At 35.3% G+C, this 19,005-nt stretch overlaps 3 protein-coding genes, 1 long non-coding RNA gene and 1 pseudogene across 8 annotated transcripts; 2 read left to right on the top strand and 3 right to left on the bottom strand.

Annotated features, from left to right (window-relative positions):
- Positions 1–6,866: 6,866 nt before the first annotated feature.
- Positions 6,867–8,804, top strand: LOC106380574 (probable 2-oxoglutarate-dependent dioxygenase AOP1). Its single transcript, XM_013820364.3, has 3 exons — positions 6,867–7,339; positions 7,938–8,271; positions 8,355–8,804. The coding sequence occupies exons 1-3, from the start codon at positions 6,954–6,956 to the stop codon at positions 8,610–8,612; spliced, it is 978 nt and encodes a 325-aa protein (XP_013675818.1). The 5' UTR covers positions 6,867–6,953; the 3' UTR covers positions 8,613–8,804.
- A 940-nt stretch (positions 8,805–9,744) lies between these two features.
- LOC106348848 lies at positions 9,745–11,889 on the bottom strand (annotated as a pseudogene).
- Positions 11,890–12,218: 329 nt separating this feature from the next.
- On the top strand, positions 12,219–17,573 carry LOC106348910 (glycolate oxidase 1). Of its 5 annotated transcripts, none has more exons than XM_013788748.3 (12): positions 12,219–12,449; positions 12,583–12,722; positions 12,826–12,950; positions 13,052–13,098; positions 13,175–13,252; positions 13,340–13,464; positions 13,621–13,687; positions 13,765–13,827; positions 13,927–13,996; positions 14,076–14,176; positions 14,265–14,369; positions 14,464–14,836. In XM_013788748.3, the coding sequence occupies exons 2-12, from the start codon at positions 12,586–12,588 to the stop codon at positions 14,647–14,649; spliced, it is 1,104 nt and encodes a 367-aa protein (XP_013644202.2). In that variant the 5' UTR covers positions 12,219–12,449; positions 12,583–12,585; the 3' UTR covers positions 14,650–14,836. The 5 variants fall into 5 exon arrangements, with proteins under 5 accessions (XP_013644202.2, XP_022543949.2, XP_013644210.2 ...); XM_022688228.2 differs by lacking the exons at positions 12,826–12,950; positions 13,052–13,098; positions 13,175–13,252; ... (5 more) ...; positions 14,265–14,369; positions 14,464–14,836 and adding exons at positions 15,625–15,749; positions 15,874–15,920; positions 16,009–16,086; ... (5 more) ...; positions 17,026–17,130; positions 17,216–17,573 and having other exon boundaries at positions 12,221–12,449; XM_013788756.3 differs by lacking the exon at positions 12,219–12,449 and having other exon boundaries at positions 12,611–12,726.
- On the bottom strand, positions 14,677–15,270 carry LOC111198898. Its single transcript, XR_002653018.2, has 2 exons — positions 15,147–15,270; positions 14,677–15,054 (listed from the first exon to the last, which is right to left on the bottom strand). It is a non-coding gene; the product is annotated as an uncharacterized LOC111198898 (long non-coding RNA).
- A 98-nt stretch (positions 17,574–17,671) lies between the features above and the next one.
- LOC106348923 lies at positions 17,672–18,291 on the bottom strand. Its single transcript, XM_013788767.3, has 2 exons — positions 18,024–18,291; positions 17,672–17,946 (listed from the first exon to the last, which is right to left on the bottom strand). The coding sequence occupies exons 1-2, from the start codon at positions 18,183–18,185 to the stop codon at positions 17,878–17,880; spliced, it is 231 nt and encodes a 76-aa protein (XP_013644221.2). The 5' UTR covers positions 18,186–18,291; the 3' UTR covers positions 17,672–17,877.
- Positions 18,292–19,005: the final 714 nt, after the last annotated feature.

The raw sequence follows: 19,005 nt of genomic DNA, 5'->3' as shown, positions 1-19,005 counted from the left end.
GACGCCGTATTGGATCAGCTACTTTTCTCCGCCGTAGAATGAAGGTAGTCCATTAATCTGTTTCGATCTGTGGCTTCTATGCTAACATATAAAAAAAATGCTTTATATATGGTACGACGTCTAACAACTACGAACTATGTTACCTGAAATGTTCCGTCATGCCATTAGAATATGCGGTCGACTTTTTGTTTTCCTAATTAGTAACTTTGTAGCCTCGTGTTTAGTAACACTAATTCCTCAAATTTTTCGTAGTCTTGTCTACCTGTATAGATTAATATTTGATTCATAAATATAACTAAATATAAGCTTTGTTCTATGGCTATGTTATAAACCGCACCACATTTAATAAAAATAAAAATCTCTACATATACTTATATATCTATATATTTTTGTTATTGTTAATATTGCATTGCAGTTGTCCATGCATGTTGTCATCCAGACTCTATATATACGTGGAGATTTGAATTAGTGCATTGTAGATTATATTCTACAATTATATTGGACAAGACGTTTGAACTGATATGTAGGAATGTTCAATCCGGATATCGGTTCGGTTTAAGTTTGGTTTTTTTTGGTTTTTGGTATTTCGGTTAGTAAAATATAACTACCATTTTAAATCTATATTTACTTCGGTTCGGTTCGGTTTATATACCGTCGGTTTTCGGTTTATTCGATTTTATACCAAAAAACATAATTATTTAGTTTGAAATCATATTATATGAATTTTAGAGTCATATTATCAACACAATCATTTATTAAAAATACATTACATGTTCAAATAAATGAACATAAAAGTAAAAATGCTTCTACCATCAAATAAAATAATCAAATCTATAACTAAAATGAAAGCTTAAAATTTTGAAAATAAAAATATGAAACAAAACAGAAACATGAAAGAAAAGTTTTTCCACTCTTCAATATTAGTGTTAATTAAAGTCATGTTTTTTCAATTGAACTCGAAACTCAGTTTGTTTACAGATAAGAAAAAAAGTTATTAAAATTTTCTATTAATTATTGTCCATCAAATTTATAATCTTCATATTAATTTAGTGAATACTAAAATAAAGCAAAAAAATCAAAAGAAGACTTAGAAAATAAGATGTTTGAATTGCGATGTATTATTATTTAATTATAGTTCAAGTGTTTTACAAATTAAGGTTCTTTATTACTATAAAATTATGGTAATAGTTATTAACACAAATTTAACTTATATAACAAATATATTTTCATGTATTGTTATAAAATAGATACATATTTACATGTTTCTACTTTTAATCAGTTTTTTTCGGTTTATTTAGTTTAATCGGTTATATACCAAACCATATCCAAATCCTACGGTTTTTATAAAATTATATCCATTCGGTTTATATGGTATATACCAAAACCAAACCATATTGTCTATTTCGGTTCGGTTCGGTACGGTTCAGTTTTACCATATTGAACATTCCTACTGATATGTGATCCAAACATACCTAAATTAACAGAGTTACTGAATCAAAACTAAATCTAATTTATTGATCAGCAATTTAAAGCGTTTTTCAAAGCCCAAAACAAATTAGGAAAATTGTATTTTAGGCCAAAAATGATAACAATGTCCCATTATACTAATTTATATTTTGTATCATATTTGTTTCTAATGCCATCTAGTAATTTTGAAAATAAATTAAATAAATAGTTTTACAAACCAAAAAAATTGAAAAAATAGTAATTACTGATGAAATATGAACTTAGTGGTATTTTTCCAGTTCTAAAAATGTCTAAATCATTATTTGAGATTATGTTCTACATAAAGTAGAATTGGCATTCTACGAAGTAGAAAATAAAATCTTTTTTACATTGAAACTACTATGTTTAGAATACGTGATCTACGTAAATAATAATACTCTATAAATATTTCGAATACACATTCGACACTTAACCTATCGTTCTAAAATTTGTAGAAATCAAAATCCACAGATTACTATAAATCTAAAACATGTAGAAATTGAAATTTACACATTACTATTCTATGAATAAGAATAATCAGTTCCAAAAAATATATGAAGAAGTTATTTGGAAATATTTAGTTTCCATATATGAAAAATCGATTTTTCAAAAAAAAAAATATGGGAAGAAAATAATCAGTTTTTTTATTTGATGATTTTAATGTTTTTAATTCTAATTACTTTAATTATTTATTATATTTTAATATTTAACAATTGTTTTGTTAATTTTAATTTATAACTGAAATTAAGGGAATTATTGCTATTTTGAAAATAATTAGCCTAATGGGACATAAAATATATGAAATTAGTCTAATGGGACATAATTCCATTATTTGGCCTAAAAATAATAATTTTTCCAACAAATTATGATGCATTTTCTTAATTCAAACAGAACAAAAAGATGGAAATGAAGTTTTTGAGACAAATAGAATTAAAATATTTAATGTTTTTTCTAATTGAGATGAACTGAATCAAAAAAAAATATCAGGTCTAATCTAAATATAATCTTCAATACTTTAAATAGTACGATAAAAAGAAATATATAAAATAAAGTGATAGATAAAGCTATGCATTTTAAATTTATTTTAATTTGCAAATTCATAAACTTTGCAGAATATGAAAGAAATCCAACGTTTGGAACCAAACAGCAAAACCTAGAGACCCACCCTTAAATTCTGGCTTTTGAGGTAAGTTAAGAGACGGTACATATCTGTCCTCTTCACCAAATCTAATTTATTATGCTGCGATGTATTACTGTTATGTTTTTTTTTGAACGTTATATTACTGTCAATTTATTTTCAGTCTTCAAGAAGCAATTCGAAAATAAGAATTTGGGATAACCGCCTTATACCATTGCTATTTCTCATGGAGGCACGTTATTTGAATCACTGGATTTAGTATGAAGATTAGGCAGGACGAAAGGAAACCCAAAAGATGGTGATGAGGAGTGTAGGATCCTCTGTTGCTAATGTAATTGAAACGATATTCTTCCGTCTCCCGTATTTGGGTTTGTATTGATTTTGTTCGACTAATATTTGCAGGGTAGGATTGGCCAATTCATTTAACGTGTGTTGGTAGAAGAGGTCGCGGAGAAACCAAGCCAGGCTTTCCTACTACTAGCCGGTGCAATGTGGTACGCTAACCATAAGCAGGGTAATAAGTAAGTGTTGATTTTAAAATCCTTGGAAATTTTCAATTTTTGATGAGAAATGAGTAAATTTCTGATTGATGAAAAAAACTGAGGAGGTGTGCCAGATAAGAAAGCAACTTCATAAATAAAAAGTGGAATGTGAGAGATTGAAGAAACGGGTTCTTGAGAGAAATGCAGCTTATATTGCTAAAAAGGATGAGGCGATGAGCTGGTGAGTTTTTTTCTCTTCACAAAGTTACATGGGAATGGATTGGTCCAATAAGTTGTTTGATGGACATAGTGACTAGAGAGACAAAATGAAGAACTTCATGTCTCTTGTTAAATAACTCTGTGTGGGGGGTTTTAACGAATTTATGACTGCGCTTCAGTCTTTGAGGATGGCTATGGAAGCTCTATCGAAGTGGATTGAAGTTGCGGAGAAGTAAAGTCAAACAATCATATGCTCTGCTTATGTAGCTTTTGTGTTCTTGATCATGTTTTGAGTTTATTTATCCTTATATGGGAAGTTTGACAAAATCTACTCCCTCCATTCAAAAATGTAAGATGTTTTGGATGAAAACTCTAGTATTAAGAATGTCATTTTTCCATAAAAAGCATCAATAAAAATATAAACTTAAATTAAGTTGACCAATTATAAAAAACACCACAATATATAATTGGTTGCACCTTTATAATAAAATAAAAAAGTTACTTAGATATTAAAAATATCTTCTATTTTGAATCATCAAAAATTCTCTTAAATACCTTACATTTTGATTGGTATTGTTTATGTGTGGGACCCATTACCAGAAGATAAAAGATGATCCTTGAACATAACAAAGGCAAGACTTCTTCTTGACTATTTTGCACTCATCAGACAACTCGGAGATATGTGTAAGAAAACTTTTGGGTTTGGTTTGATACAGCAGCTCCCAGCAAGACAAGTTATGGGCTAAAGATCAATGTTGTAAACATTATATGTAATCTTTCTCATTTAAGAGAGAATCAATCAAACACAAATATTATCTTCTAAACACTAATTCTCTATATTCATCATGTTCATCATCATCCACCATTGAATTTCTTTTCTTCGGGTTGATCCTTTTTCTTTCGTGCTCATCCTCTAGGCTTGGATTAACCGGTTCTCGAGCTCTTGGTGAGTTCTGGACTTGATCTATCGGTTACTCTACATAAACTATCTCACATTCAATTAAATTTGTATTGTAGTCGTATGTTCTATTTGGATAATTAACATTCTGATTTCGAGGTTGTTCGTTTCTCCATCCAGACGACTCTTCCGGATGGAGATAAGAGTTTTGTTCGTTTAGGCATTAAAAGTACAAGTCATTTGGATGGTTCATCTGGATGGTTCATTTGGATGAGTTTTAAAAATTTAGGTTTAATTTCGAAAATCAACTCGCTGATCCAAATTGAACCATCTGGATGGGGATGTTTTGCAAAAATGGTATAATATCTATTATACCCCTGATATAATTGACAAATTACAAACCTAAACCTAAAATCATTTTGTCACTCACCAAAATAAGACAAAACCGCATAAACGTATTTTTTCGCCAAAACAAAAAATAGCGTTTTTCTTGTCAAAACTGAAAATCTCATTTTTTTTTGCCAATACCAAAACATCTCATTTTCCCGCAAAAACCTAAAAAATCTTTTTTCCCGCAAAAACAATAATCTTGTTTCCTGCCAAAACTAAAAAAATCTTGTTTTTTTGTCAAAACCGAAAAATCGTATTTTTCCTCCAAAACTAGAAATTTATGTTTTCCCTTCAAAACAAGAAAATTCAGTTTTTCCGCTAAAACCAGAAAATGTTGTTTTCCCGCAAAAATCAAAAATCTCATTTGCCGGCAAAACCACAAAAAAAAAACCATTTTTCCGCCAAAATCGAAAATTGGGATTTTCCGCTAAAACCAAAAATTCTCGCTTTCCTGTCGAAGCCAAAAAAAAATCCATTTTTCTGTCAAAATTTGAAAATTCCATTCCAGAAAAACCAAAAAAAAAAATTCTTGTTTTCCCGAAAAAATAAAAAAAAATCACGTTTTCCACTAAATAAAAAAAAATCTTGTTTTTCTGGAAAACCCTATAAATCTTGTTTCCTCGCATGAACCAACAAATCTCATTTTTCCACTAGAACCAGAAAATCCTATTTTCCTCCAAAACTGGAAAATCCTATTTTTTTCGCCAAAACCTAAAAATTCATTTTCCCGCCAACATAAAAATTGTGTTTTCTGCAAAAATCGAAAATCTCATTTTCCTTCCAAAACCAAAAATTTTCATTTTTCCACCAAAACTGGAAAATCTAAATTTTAAAATAATTTCAATGTAAACATATTTTAGACTAAATAATAAAAGTTAATATAGTAAAAATTAATATCAAAATATGATTAAATCAAAACATGGGCATATTAATAATTTATTTACTGAACTCATGTGGATGAAAATAAAATTAATGAAACAAACTCAAATTCATGCGGATGACTTAGATGAGCTGAGTCATATGGATAGACAAACAAACAGTCTCACAAAATATGAATGGATTATCTGGATGGAAAAGGAGATGCAAGTAGAACTTTTTATAGTAACCTTTTCTTTGCAATGAAATTATTAGTTATTCAAAAAAAAAAAGGATCAACTGAATGGATCATACAGATGGATCGACTGGATGAAGATGACATATGGTGAAACGAAAAGTCCCTTGCAAGTAAATCTCTGATTAAGGCATTGGACTTTAAAGCTAGTAAATGCCTTTTTGTTTTTTTCTTCTAAAGTATGGATAGACCTCCACATTTTAGGAAAAATAAAAATAAAATAAAATAGACTATTATTCTTTTTATTCTGGCTTTATTTGAATGATATATATTCGCTCAACGTTCATATATATTTATATTTATATATATATATATATTAAGTACATGACTAAAACTCGATTAATCTTTCTTACCTTTCAGGTACAGAGTTATAGAATTCAAAATTGCTTACAAAGCCTTGTTGTCCTTACATTTTTAATGTCATTCCCTCCTCAACCTTGAAGATCTTCATGGAGAAGAGAGACCAAAAGTTAGAATCTTTAACATTCATCTAACTTATGAAACAAAGAAAGGAAGATACATTGCAAGATTGGAAAGCACCTTAAGGACTTTGGTGAGAAGGAAGCACAAGACAGAGGAGAAGATCATATGGAGTAAAGTCAATCCAAGCGGATAAAAATACCGTTATTTTTGTAGATGACAATGCCCACTGCACAGTCAGAGACACACAAAGACCGTTAGTGATGCAGAATTAGACAATAAAAATATTATGAGGCCCTGTTCGTTTCTTAGCCGCAGCGTCAGCTGAAAGCGATCGACTAATATCAAAGGACACGTCAGAAAAATGGCCGCCAGCGACAGTCATGGAAGCCGCTGTTTTTTACGGCAACCACTAAAGTGGATTAATTAACAGTGGCGACAGTTACGGGCGACCAATATATTGCATAATCATCTCAATTCTTTCTCAGTTGTTCACTGTTTTTTGATCTTACACTGTTTTGTTAACTAAATCACATCATTGCGTAAGTGACTTACGCAAATTTCAACTTTCTCCATTATTATATAGTTATTTACCTAACACATTGAGTATTAATTAACTACTTTTAGCGCAACCCGTGATTCATGACATGTGAATTATAATGTGACTGTATTGATTTGGTAGTACATCAACTTCATCTTGCTATATAATAACCAACCGAGTCTTCAAAATATTCACAAATACAAACTACACTCTTAATTTATTTATTTTTTGGTAAAATACACTCTTAATTCTTAAAAAATAAAAAACTAATGACAATAAGTTCGAAAACCCAATGTCACCTAACCCTTCCAGTCATCGACTTCTCGATTCCAAACCTCAAACCGGCAACTCCAGAGTGGGAGTCGGTGAGAGCCCAAGTCCGAACAGCCCTAGAAGAGTACGGATGTTTCGAGGCCTTGTTCAACGGAGCTTCAGTGGAGCTACGGAAGGCGCTGTTCGAGGCCTCGGAGGAATTTTTTGATTTACCTGTTGAAACCAAACTGAGAACAAAGTCTGACAAAATCTACAAAGGATACGCTGGTCAGCATCCGACTCTACCTTTATACGAGGCTATTGGCTGTGACGGTGCAAATAATCCTCAAAGTGTCGACGAATTAACCTACAAGCTTTGGCCTCAAGGCAACATCACCTTCAGGTTCTCTATCTTAATTATATGCCCTTGTTTTTAATTATCAATCAATGTTATATATCATTTCTCGTTAGAAAGTATATATATATATAAATTATCAGGATTGAAAATGTCAAATTAAAATAATATTGGATTCTTTCTAATACTACGGAAACAAGAAATAAAACAATCAAAAAGATCAAATAGTGTTTTATTGATTTTAATAACATGAATACAATGTTTAGAGTATAAATCCTAGTTTTAAATATCTACTTTTTGTATATATCCAATAGCTTTCTCTCTTAGTGTTTTAACCATGTTTATATCATTTGGTGAGACTTATGTTATATTCACTATATCTGGAGATGTGAAAAAGAATCTGTTTATCTGGATATTTTCTTTTTTTCTTTTTAACTTGGAAACAAGAGAAACGTCTGATCCAGAAGGCAGAAGTTGGAAACCTGGAAACATGATATCGGCATCCTGCTATATCCCGGTGGAATTACTCCTAATTTAATTTATGCCCAACAGAAAAATATAAAACATAGATGAAATAAATAAACTCTAATACAAAAATAGGTGAAATAAATAATACTTCTGTAAATTTTGTATCTCTTTCTTGCAGCAAGAATGTTCAGTCATTCGCGGAAAATTTAATAGCATTAGACGTGAAGGTGAGGACGATGATCATGGAGAGTTTCGGTCTCGAGAAATACGTCGAGGAGCACCTTAACTCAGCGAGGAAGCACTTTCGTCTCATCAAATATAGAGGACTTAACGAAAACGCAGAGGAGCAGCCAGGCCTCAACCCTCATACCGATAGCCATTTCCTTACAATACTTTGTCAAAATGACGTAGTAGATGGCGTGGAGATCAAAGCCAAAGATGGTGAAGAGTGGATCAAAGCTAAGCCATCTCAAGACTCTTCTTTCCTCGTTATAGCCGGAGCTTCACTTCATGTAAAATTAAGCTTCCATGAGTCTCAATAATGTAAAATCATTTTTGATTATTCTATCAACATCATCATATATTGGTTTTGTAGGTACTACTGAATGGTAGGGTGTTTCCTCCGTTTCACCGTGTGGTAATAACCGGAAAGAAAGATCGGCACGTGGCTGGACTGTTCGTGCTTCCCAAAGAAGGACTGTTCATAAATGCACTCGAGGAGATGGTCGATGATGAACATCCTCGTCTCTATAAGCCTTTTAATTTTGACGCTTACTTCAAGTTCAACATCATCAATAGGTCCGATACCCATACGAGGGATTTATCTGCTCTCAAGGCTTATTGCTCTCTCTAAATAAGATTGATTCCTTGCAAATAAATAAAGCAATGTATATATGTATCATTTGATCACTAGCTAGCTTAATATGCTTGTTTATTTTGTTCTTGAGGTGGTTTGTTATTATTTTAACTTTGTCTTGTTGGCTCTTGAGCTTGTAATAAAACCTTGACTTACTGAAACTCCAAAATAAATGTGTTGATCGTGGAATTAATTAATAGACGGATGTAGACGTAGAAACTGATATGGCGATGTTTCATTTTCAGATGTTTCCGGAACATTTGACTAATTAAACCCTTCATTTTCTCAAATATACATACGCATGCATGCATTATACTATTGGTCATCTCGTCTTCTTTGACTGCTTTGTTGCTTTATCCAGGGATTGGTGGGAGAGAAGACGCCAAAACCATCTCAAGCTTCCTAGCCTCTTCAAGGCAATGTATAGAAAGGCTATGTAGGGGAAGAACCCACATTGGAAGTGCTCTTTAGGTTGAAAGTTTCTTCTCTTACCAGTCCACCTGAAAAACGTAATCTTGTAATACCAAAATCTTACACTATTTTATTAACTAAATCACATCATTGCTACTTACATAATTTTAAATTTCTCCATTATTATATAGTTATGTACCTAACACACTATTAATTAACTATTTTTAGCAGGACCCATTACAATGTGACTGTACATTGATTAGGTAGAACGTCAATTTTTTCTTGCAATACAAAAAATAAGGAGACCAAAAATTTACTCAACACTCACAGGGAAAAATATTTATCCCTTCTCTCTGTATCACACAACCAAGGGGATATGTTGTGATGAAGTATGAATACTTAGGAGTGTGTTAAGACTTTTAACGGTTAAAATTTTAAATAAATGAAGTTTAATGTTTTGTCAAATTATTAACATAGATTCCCACTATTTGATGTCAAAAAAAAAAAAAATTCCCACTATTCTTCTCTTTTTCGCATTAAAATTTTTTTTTTACAAAATAAATTAACCAAAATTTCATATTATTTATTTATTCAATTCCTCCATTTAGTTTTTCGTTTATTAAATGGTAACTCTTTCTCGGGCTTTATGTTGAAGGATATATATTGGGTCAACGTTCATATATATCAACTACATGGAAAATGCATTATTGTGACTAAATGTCATGAGAATTGGAAAAATCGATTAATCTTTCTTACCTTTCAGGTACAGAGTAGTTCGTATGAGTTATAGAATTCGGAAGGTACATATCATAAAACAATCAAAGGTTACCCTTCAAGACTGATGAGAGACAACATCATCATCATCATCATCATCTCTCTGTATTAGCCTGTGACACCAGCGCTATAGATTCACTATCATCTCCTGGAGTTTCGGTGGTTACTCGAGGAGAAGCTTCTTTCTTCAGCTTATGATTGTTATAAGCCGCTACACCGGCAATAGCTGCATGTGAAACACACAAAGCAGAGTTATAAGAGAAGCAAAAACTCGTTGGTATGGTGAGGAGTTTCTTGACGACTTACCAATGGCGTAACCAAAAAGATTGATGACAGTGAGTTTTGTGTCTGCAAAGAGAAGAGCTGAGACCAACACAACCACCCAGTCCTTGACAACGCCAGCAACTCGGATAGTGAGAGCACTCGTGTGAGAGATCACCAAGAACACCGACAAGTTGAGAGCGAATGTACAAAGCGAGTTAAGAGTCAATACTACGAAATGGAAGTCCCATGTGCTGTTTCCCTCCATCTTCGACTTCTCTAGAAAGATCCACGGTAGAAACAAGCAAACAGCACTACATAGAGATAAAGAACACCCTTAGGCTTTTGCACAATGAGAGAGAACTGAAGATGTGTTTCTTCTTACCTGCAGGGGCTGACATAGTACATGAGAGAGATTGGGTTTAACTTAATGCCTTTCCTCTTGACAAGTATCTCCATGAAGATAAGCCGCAGTGCTTCTCCAACGACTCCACCCATTTGGTAAACTACACCGATCCAGTTGATGTTCAGTTCCCCATAAGAGGCTACCAAAACACCGAAACTTATGATAGACATAATCAAAAGCATCCTGCAGCTCATCATCTCAAGCCCAGCAGCTACCCCAAGAACAAACACAGCAACAGGCACTGCAAGTATATGATTCAAGAATGTATTGGTATCCACAACAGTCCAGCTCACTAAGATGTAAGTACAGCAGGAAGAGTCAGATCTTATTACTTATAGCCTTCAGCATCTGGGCAAAAGAAACTGATATGTAGAGATAGGCAGTGTTTCCCAACCAGAGGGTCATGGCAAACATGGCCCCTATTGGAATAACTGATGTAACATATCTGAGTACATAAAAAGCGACAATGTTTATTACTAAACCAAAGATGAGTAGCGTGATTGGTATTTTCAACTACTCGAAAATCAAAAACGCTTACAAAGTCTTATTCTTCCTTACATTTCTAATGTCATTCCTTCCTCAACCTTGAAGATCTTCATTAAAAAAAAAAAAGACCAAAAGTTAGAATCTTTACAATCTAACTTATTGTAAAACAAATAAAGAAAGATGATTGCAAGACTGGAAAGTACCTTGAGGACTTTGGTGAGAAGGAAGCACAAGACAGAGGAGAAGATCATATGGAGTAAAGTCAATCCAAGCGGATAAGGAAAGTTTATTTCTTTAGATGACAATACCCACTGCACAGTCACAGAGACTCAAAACCGTTAGTGATCTATTTCAACTAGAAATAAAACTTATCTAAATCTTATATAAATCTTCTTTTTTTTTCTAAAGCCGGACAATTATGATATTACAACTATGAGAAATATTAGAGATATTCTAGAGTGCCGTATGAGGATTCACTAATCTTATATATCTAAATCAACAAATCCTTCTCAAAATATGATTAATATATAATTTTTCTTTGGTTTGAGCTTCCTAGACTTCACAATGGCAATACACATTGCTTCCACACAGGCAGCTTAATCTAGCGGATCAGATCACGATTCTAAATAGCATAAGAACTATATACGATGATGAGAACACAGATCCAGGTTTTGAGATTGAAGTTAAAACTGTTAAAACCTTATTGAAGAAGATTTGACCGCTAGAGAGAGCGATGTAGAGAAGAATGTAAGCATAGGTCACGAACTCGTCTCTCACAACGCCTTTGCTCCGATCCGCCGCCATTGAATCCGATCGACTGTGATGATCGCTGATTAAGACTTTGCTTCGTCTTCTCTCCTTCATTCATTCACTGAAGCTTTTCAATTTTCCATTTTCGCAAACGGGCTACGTATAAGGGAAAAAACGGCGAGCACAGGAACTTCATTAAGTGGGTCCCGCTTTGACTAAGCGTTCTTATGGGCTTTTAGTCACATAAAGGCCCATTACGTTTGGACTTTTAAGCTTCTTTTAAAACATATTAAGGCCCATGAATGTTCTTCCTCGCACGCTTTTACATTTTTTTTTTTTTGAACAATAACTTTTACATTTTGTTTTCTCTCAGTTTTCAACTTTTCATCAATGATTCATCTACTCTTGGATTTATCTTCTTTCAGAAAAGAAATAAAATGATTGGTTTATGGAAATAATAACTTTTTCCTCGAGAACGTGAACGATAATACTACGAATGAAAAAGCTAAGGATGATCACACAAGTTGCTATTGTGGATTACAAACACAACCCATCTCATCTTTGTCCGTATCTCCTCAACCATTCTTCACCTCCAACTTCTCATCCATATTTAAAAGAAAAGTAACAAACTAATACATGACAAATATATATAACATTTAAATAAATATAAAACAATTGGATATATAATTTAAGCCTTCGTTACAGCCACCCTTCATCTCTTCCGGGAACTCTCCATTCCTATCAAGGTTTGTGAGCTTCTATGTTTAAGACCAAACAGAGACACTTGTGTCTGAATTTTGAGATTATAATCGTGGCTGTGACTATGTGTGAGTTCTACAAAAGGTGACTAACTCAAGTCTTTTTTACTCTTTTTGACAGAAAATGGAGATCACAAACGTTACCGAGTATGAAGCAATCGCAAAGGAGAAGTTGCCTAAGATGGTATATGACTACTATGCGTCTGGTGCAGAGGATCAGTGGACTCTTCAAGAGAACAGAAACGCTTTCGCTAGGATCCTGTAAGCTTTCTTTTCTTTAAGATAATATTTTGCTTTTTTTGTTACTGGTTTCACAAGAGGTGTGATCTGATATATAAGATACCTTGTGGAATGTTTTTGACAGCTTCCGGCCTAGGATTCTGATTGATGTGAGCAAGATTGATATGACAACAACCGTCTTGGGGTTCAAGATCTCCATGCCGATCATGGTTGCGCCTACTGCCATGCAGAAGATGGCTCATCCTGAAGGTAAAAAAAAAACATCTGATATGTCCTGAAACATTTGTAGAAACCGAGTTGTTGTAGAGACAAAGACTATAAGGATGTACTAATGGAAAAAATTAATACAGGGGAATATGCTACGGCTAGAGCTGCGTCTGCTGCTGGAACCATCATGGTATATTATTATATTTGTCACAAAATGTTTTTCATCCAAAACAAGACTTTGAATCTTTTATTCCATGGTTTTGTAGACACTTTCTTCATGGGCTACTTCCAGCGTTGAAGAAGTTGCTTCCACAGGGCCAGGGATCCGATTCTTCCAGCTCTATGTAAGTTATCTAGGCAGCTTGTTGTACACAACCTGACAAAACCTGGTCATATGTGATGATTCACACGTTATGATTGTTCTGAGTTAGGTATACAAGAACAGGAAAGTGGTTGAGCAGCTAGTGAGAAGAGCAGAGAAGGCTGGATTTAAAGCCATTGCTCTCACTGTAGACACCCCAAGGCTAGGCCGCAGAGAGACTGATATCAAGAACAGGTAAAGCCACGCCAACTGAAATGTGACAACTGCAAAATCGAAATTTTCCGCCAAAACCAAAGAATCAAATTTCCCTAGTGATAAGTTTACTGGATTCGAACTTGCAAACAGATAGCTTGAAACTGTAGAGTAACAATGTGCATTCTTGTACTACAGATTCACTCTGCCTCCAAACTTGACATTGAAGAACTTTGAAGGTCTTGACCTCGGAAAGATGGACGAGGTATTATAGTCTGAATACAGGCAAATGGATCCACTATTCCTAGTACTTTATTTAACTTCTTACGTTATAACCTGCAGGCCAATGACTCTGGCTTGGCTTCATATGTTGCTGGTCAAATTGACCGTACTTTGAGCTGGAAGGTAAGAGAATACAACAAACCATAAGTTATCATAGCAAAACCGAGTAGTTGGAAACAGAAACTTGATTCACATTTCACTAACTTTCATGCATGCAAACAGGACGTCCAGTGGCTCCAGACAATCACCAGCATGCCGATTCTTGTCAAGGGTGTTCTTACAGGAGAGGATGGTTAGTTACAATCTGACGACAAACAAATGTTTTCATCAACAAAACCTAACCAGGTCAACTATTTGTTATTCTTGTGCAGCAAGGATAGCGATTCAAGCTGGAGCAGCAGGGATCATTGTTTCAAACCATGGAGCTCGCCAGCTTGACTATGTCCCAGCCACTATCTCAGCCCTTGAAGAGGTAAGATCAGTGTCGACTAAAAACATCACTTTGTATTCTCATGAAAGTGTGGTTTCCAACAATTTCAGTTCTCTTCTCCTGTGTTCAGGTTGTCAAAGCGACACAAGGACGAGTTCCTGTCTTCTTGGACGGTGGTGTTCGTCGTGGAACTGATGTCTTCAAGGCACTTGCACTTGGAGCTTCCGGGATATTCGTAAGCATCATATTATCTTTCAATTCACCAGAAAAAGTGCTAGAAACCATTGACTGTTATACCACAGTTTGTCTAATTGCCCTCTGAATCTCAGATTGGTAGACCAGTGGTGTTCTCACTAGCTGCTGAAGGAGAAGCTGGAGTCAGAAAAGTGCTTCAAATGTTACGTGACGAGTTCGAGCTAACCATGGCGTTAAGTGGGTGCAGGTCTCTCAGTGAGATCACTCGCAACCACATTATCACCGAGTGGGAAACTCCACGCCATTTGCCCAAGTTATAGAGAGGCAAACACAAAAAAAAAAAGAACAAACCAGAGAACAGCAACAACACAGAGCTATGCAATGGATTAAACCTATTGATTGATCACTTTGGCTATTTATTTCAAAAGACTTGTCTCTCCTTGTATCCAAAATACAAAACAATGACTAGAGATTCCCTGTAATGCTATTTGCCTACTTCTACCTTCACTCCCATTCTTCTTCCTTATACAATAGACACAACTAGCATTCGGTTCACAAATCACAGTATAACCATCATCAAAAGTCAAACACAATAGTAAAGACTAAAGAGAGCCAGAGAGGTTAATGGGCTCTACCTACCATAGAAATGTCCAAACAAGATTGGGCTTGAACGTTATCATTAGACTTATTGCTTCCACTTTCATCATCTCTTGGCTTTATATGTCCTTCAAAAAAGAGAGAAAAAAAACAATTGGCTGATGAATTACTATTTACTTATTTAAGAACGATAATATGAAAGAACAACTAAGGAACACACAAGTTGCTTGTGAATTAGACACACACTATCCCGTCTCATCTTTGTCTGTATCTCCTTATCCATTCTTCACCTTTAGAACCTCATCCATTGCCAACAATTTTTCAACTGTCACAACACACAAAATACTTTAACTCTAAACCAGATATATAAACTTTGAGATATATTAAAAAGAAAATTATATAAGGTTTCTTTGCCACTCACAACACCTTCATCTCTCTCTCCCGTGAGGCTCAGTTTGGAAAAATGGAGATTACAAACGTTACCGAGTATGAAGCGATTGCAAAGGAGAAGTTGCCTAAGATGGTATACGACTACTATGCCTCTGGTGCAGAGGACCAGTGGACTCTTCAAGAGAACAGAAACGCTTTCGCTAGGATCCTGTCAGTTTTTCTTTTTCATAAGACGCAACTTTTTTGTTATTAGTTTCATTTACAACAGATGTGAATCTGATATACATACCTTGTGGAATGTTTAACAGCTTTCGGCCTCGGATTCTGATTGATGTGAGCAAGATTGATATGACAACAACCATCTTGGGTTTCAAGATCTCCATGCCGATCATGGTTGCTCCTACTGCCATGCAAAAGATGGCTCACCCGGAAGGTAAAGATGTCTGCTCTCTTGAAACATTCTGTAGAAAGAAGTTACGTAGAGAGTGAGAAACTAGTTTTAGTATAGACAAAGACTAAGGCTTAGCTCTAACGACTGTGATGGGAAACTAATACAGGGGAATATGCTACGGCTAGAGCTGCATCTGCTGCTGGAACCATCATGGTATGTTATTACATACTTAAAACTTCTTTCATCTTAAAATCTATAAATACCAATGTCTCTGATTTGGTTTGTTCCATGATGCTTTCAGACACTGTCGTCATGGGCTACTTCCAGTGTTGAAGAAGTTGCTTCCACAGGACCAGGGATTAGGTTCTTCCAGCTATATGTAAGTAATCTTAGTCGCTTGTCGATAAATCCAGGTGAAGCTGGTCGCACTTGATGGTTCACCACGTTATGATATTGTTCTGAGTAGGTGTACAAGAACAGGAAAGTGGTTGAGCAGCTCGTGAGAAGAGCCGAGAGGGCGGGGTTCAAAGCCATTGCTCTCACTGTAGACACCCCAAGGCTAGGCCGAAGAGAGTCTGATATCAAGAACAGGTAAAGCCAAATCAGTTCAAAAGTGACAAGAGCTGACTGTAAATTAATATACAAATACATAGCCAGAACGTATAAATAAATTGCTGTGCGTTCTCCTGCTACAGATTCACTTTGCCTCCAAACCTGACATTGAAGAACTTTGAAGGTCTCGACCTCGGAAAGATGGACGAGGTAAGCATCCACCAGATATTATCTAGAATTATAGTCTGAATATGATTCTCAAAAGGTTTCCTTTTGTTTCCACCTGCAGGCCAATGACTCTGGTTTGGCCTCATACGTTGCTGGCCAAATTGACCGTACCTTAAGCTGGAAGGTGCGAGAGTACAATAGTTTAAAATACAGACACCAAACAGAAACTTGATCTAGGACAACTTTAACTTTTCATTTACACAAACAGGATGTCCAGTGGCTCCAGACAATCACTAGCATGCCGATTCTTGTCAAGGGTGTTATTACAGGAGAGGATGGTTAGTTACCATCCGACAAACAAATTTTTATCACTTCAGTTTCACAATAAAACCTAACCAGTTCAACTATACTTATCCTCTTGCAGCAAGGATAGCGATTCAAGCTGGTGCAGCAGGGATCATTGTGTCGAACCATGGAGCTCGCCAGCTTGACTATGTTCCCGCAACAATCTCAGCCCTTGAAGAGGTATAAATACCAAATGGTGTTCTCTTACAAGTGTTTTCCGTCAGCAGTTTCAGCATTGTTCTTCTCTGTTCAGGTTGTCAAAGCGACACAAGGACGAATCCCTGTCTTCTTGGATGGTGGTGTTCGTCGTGGCACTGACGTCTTCAAGGCACTTGCACTTGGAGCCTCAGGGATCTTTGTAAGCATCATATTTCCAAATTACCAGAAAGCTACTTGAAACCATTAACAGTTAATAAAGCATTTGTATGCACTCTCAATATCAGATTGGAAGACCAGTGGTGTTCTCACTTGCTGCTGAAGGAGAGGCTGGAGTCAGAAAGGTGCTTCAAATGCTACGTGATGAGTTCGAGCTGACCATGGCACTAAGTGGGTGCAGGTCTCTCAAGGAAATCACCCGTAACCACATCACCACCGAATGGGACACTCCACGCCCTTCGGCCAGGTTATAGAGAGACCAACAATACAGAACACTGGTTTCTTCGACATACAGTCCATTTCTTCTGATTGGTCACTTGGCTTTCTACTTTGCTATCTATCTCAAAACTTGTTTCTCCCTATACAAAGATTCTGTAAAATGCTACTTGGCTTCTTCTACCTACAGTCCATTCTTCTTTCTTAAAACAACAGAGACAAGTATCTAATCAACAGATATGAAACTAAACACACATACACTACTAAAACCATTAAACTAGCTATCATCACATCCTAATGGCTTAGAATTCAACTGAAACTCATGAATCTATATCAGTTTCTTGTGATTCCAAAAAGATCTAAATGAACATGTACATGTTCAAGTGTATATAGTAATGGCATCTAATTGCTTACATTGAAGAATTGAACAAAGTGACATTCACAAGAGTACACCATTGCTGTGTACACGCACATACGTTCTACAGAAACATGCACGAGTTTGATTATTTTCAATTTAGAACGGCCAGATGTCAGATCCACCGGGCTTCTCGACCAGAATCCGATTGTACTCCGGCCTCGCCGTCTGCACAAACCGCAAATCAAAATCAGTAAAACGCGATACAGAGTCAAAATTTACCTACGATCGTTAAGTGAGTATACCAGATCTTTGAAGATGAGGTAGGCTATAATGAAGAACAGCACGAACAGGATCTCAAACTCAGCTAATCGGAAGAGAGAAAACACTGAGTCAACGAACCGAGTCAGATAGGAGTCGTCCCTCCTCATACCGATCCGATTAGTTCCAGCACGCCGGCCGATCATCCTCTCCCGTCGGGTTTGATCACGGTCCACACCGTCGCTCCGAGTTTGTTAACCGTCGAGGAAGAAAGAAGAAGAAGGTGCTCCTGGGCCTGAGAAGTTCTAATGGGCCTTGTATCACTAAAAGCCTTCTACAACTTTATTAAAGAGCCCCCCAATAATAGATGGTCTAAAGAAACGATAAGTTGTTCACCAAGCTATAGCAAAAACAGCAGGTTTGTTTACAACGCTAACGTCGTCGTATTGAGGCTGTTATTAATATCACTTTAACACGCAACAAGGTGTTTCATCAAGGTGTAGAAAGGGCTGCATGTCTTCTTATAGAGTGGAAAACAAAAACAACAAGGTGTTCATCGAGATTTCAACATTTTGATGTATTCGTTTTAGGCGTGTGGAATGTGTTTCGATGATTTGTTGCAGGTCTGTATCAGAGGCTCGCTTTATTTAAAAGTAAATATCAAAATCTGAAAGCCTTTTGATGTGGTGTTTTCTTATCGTCAGAAGATATATATGAAGTTTGCAACTATATATGTATTTAGATGTTGAATTGTTCGGAAGAAGGGATGAGAGATAGTAGTAGTATGTTCTCTGTTGGTTGCGTTACTTGTCACATGCAACGATCTTGAATTTTAAGAAGTTTTAAACATTTTGCTACTATAAATCTTGACATAAGAGATTTATATAATTTGAGGATACAAAACTTATGTATAGTACATATTAAAATTTACAGACCAAAACTAATATCTAATATTTTACTTGGTTACGTCTAGAATCGGTCGTCATGATCACTTGGCAGTACATATTGAGTTTTGGCAGCCTTATT

Source organism: Brassica napus, chromosome A1 (assembly GCF_020379485.1).
Source record: "Brassica napus cultivar Da-Ae chromosome A1, Da-Ae, whole genome shotgun sequence".
Lineage (NCBI taxonomy): Eukaryota > Viridiplantae > Streptophyta > Magnoliopsida > Brassicales > Brassicaceae > Brassica > Brassica napus.
The sequence above is the reverse complement of the archived record's forward strand: the minus strand, read 5'-3'. Positions and strand labels throughout refer to the sequence as shown.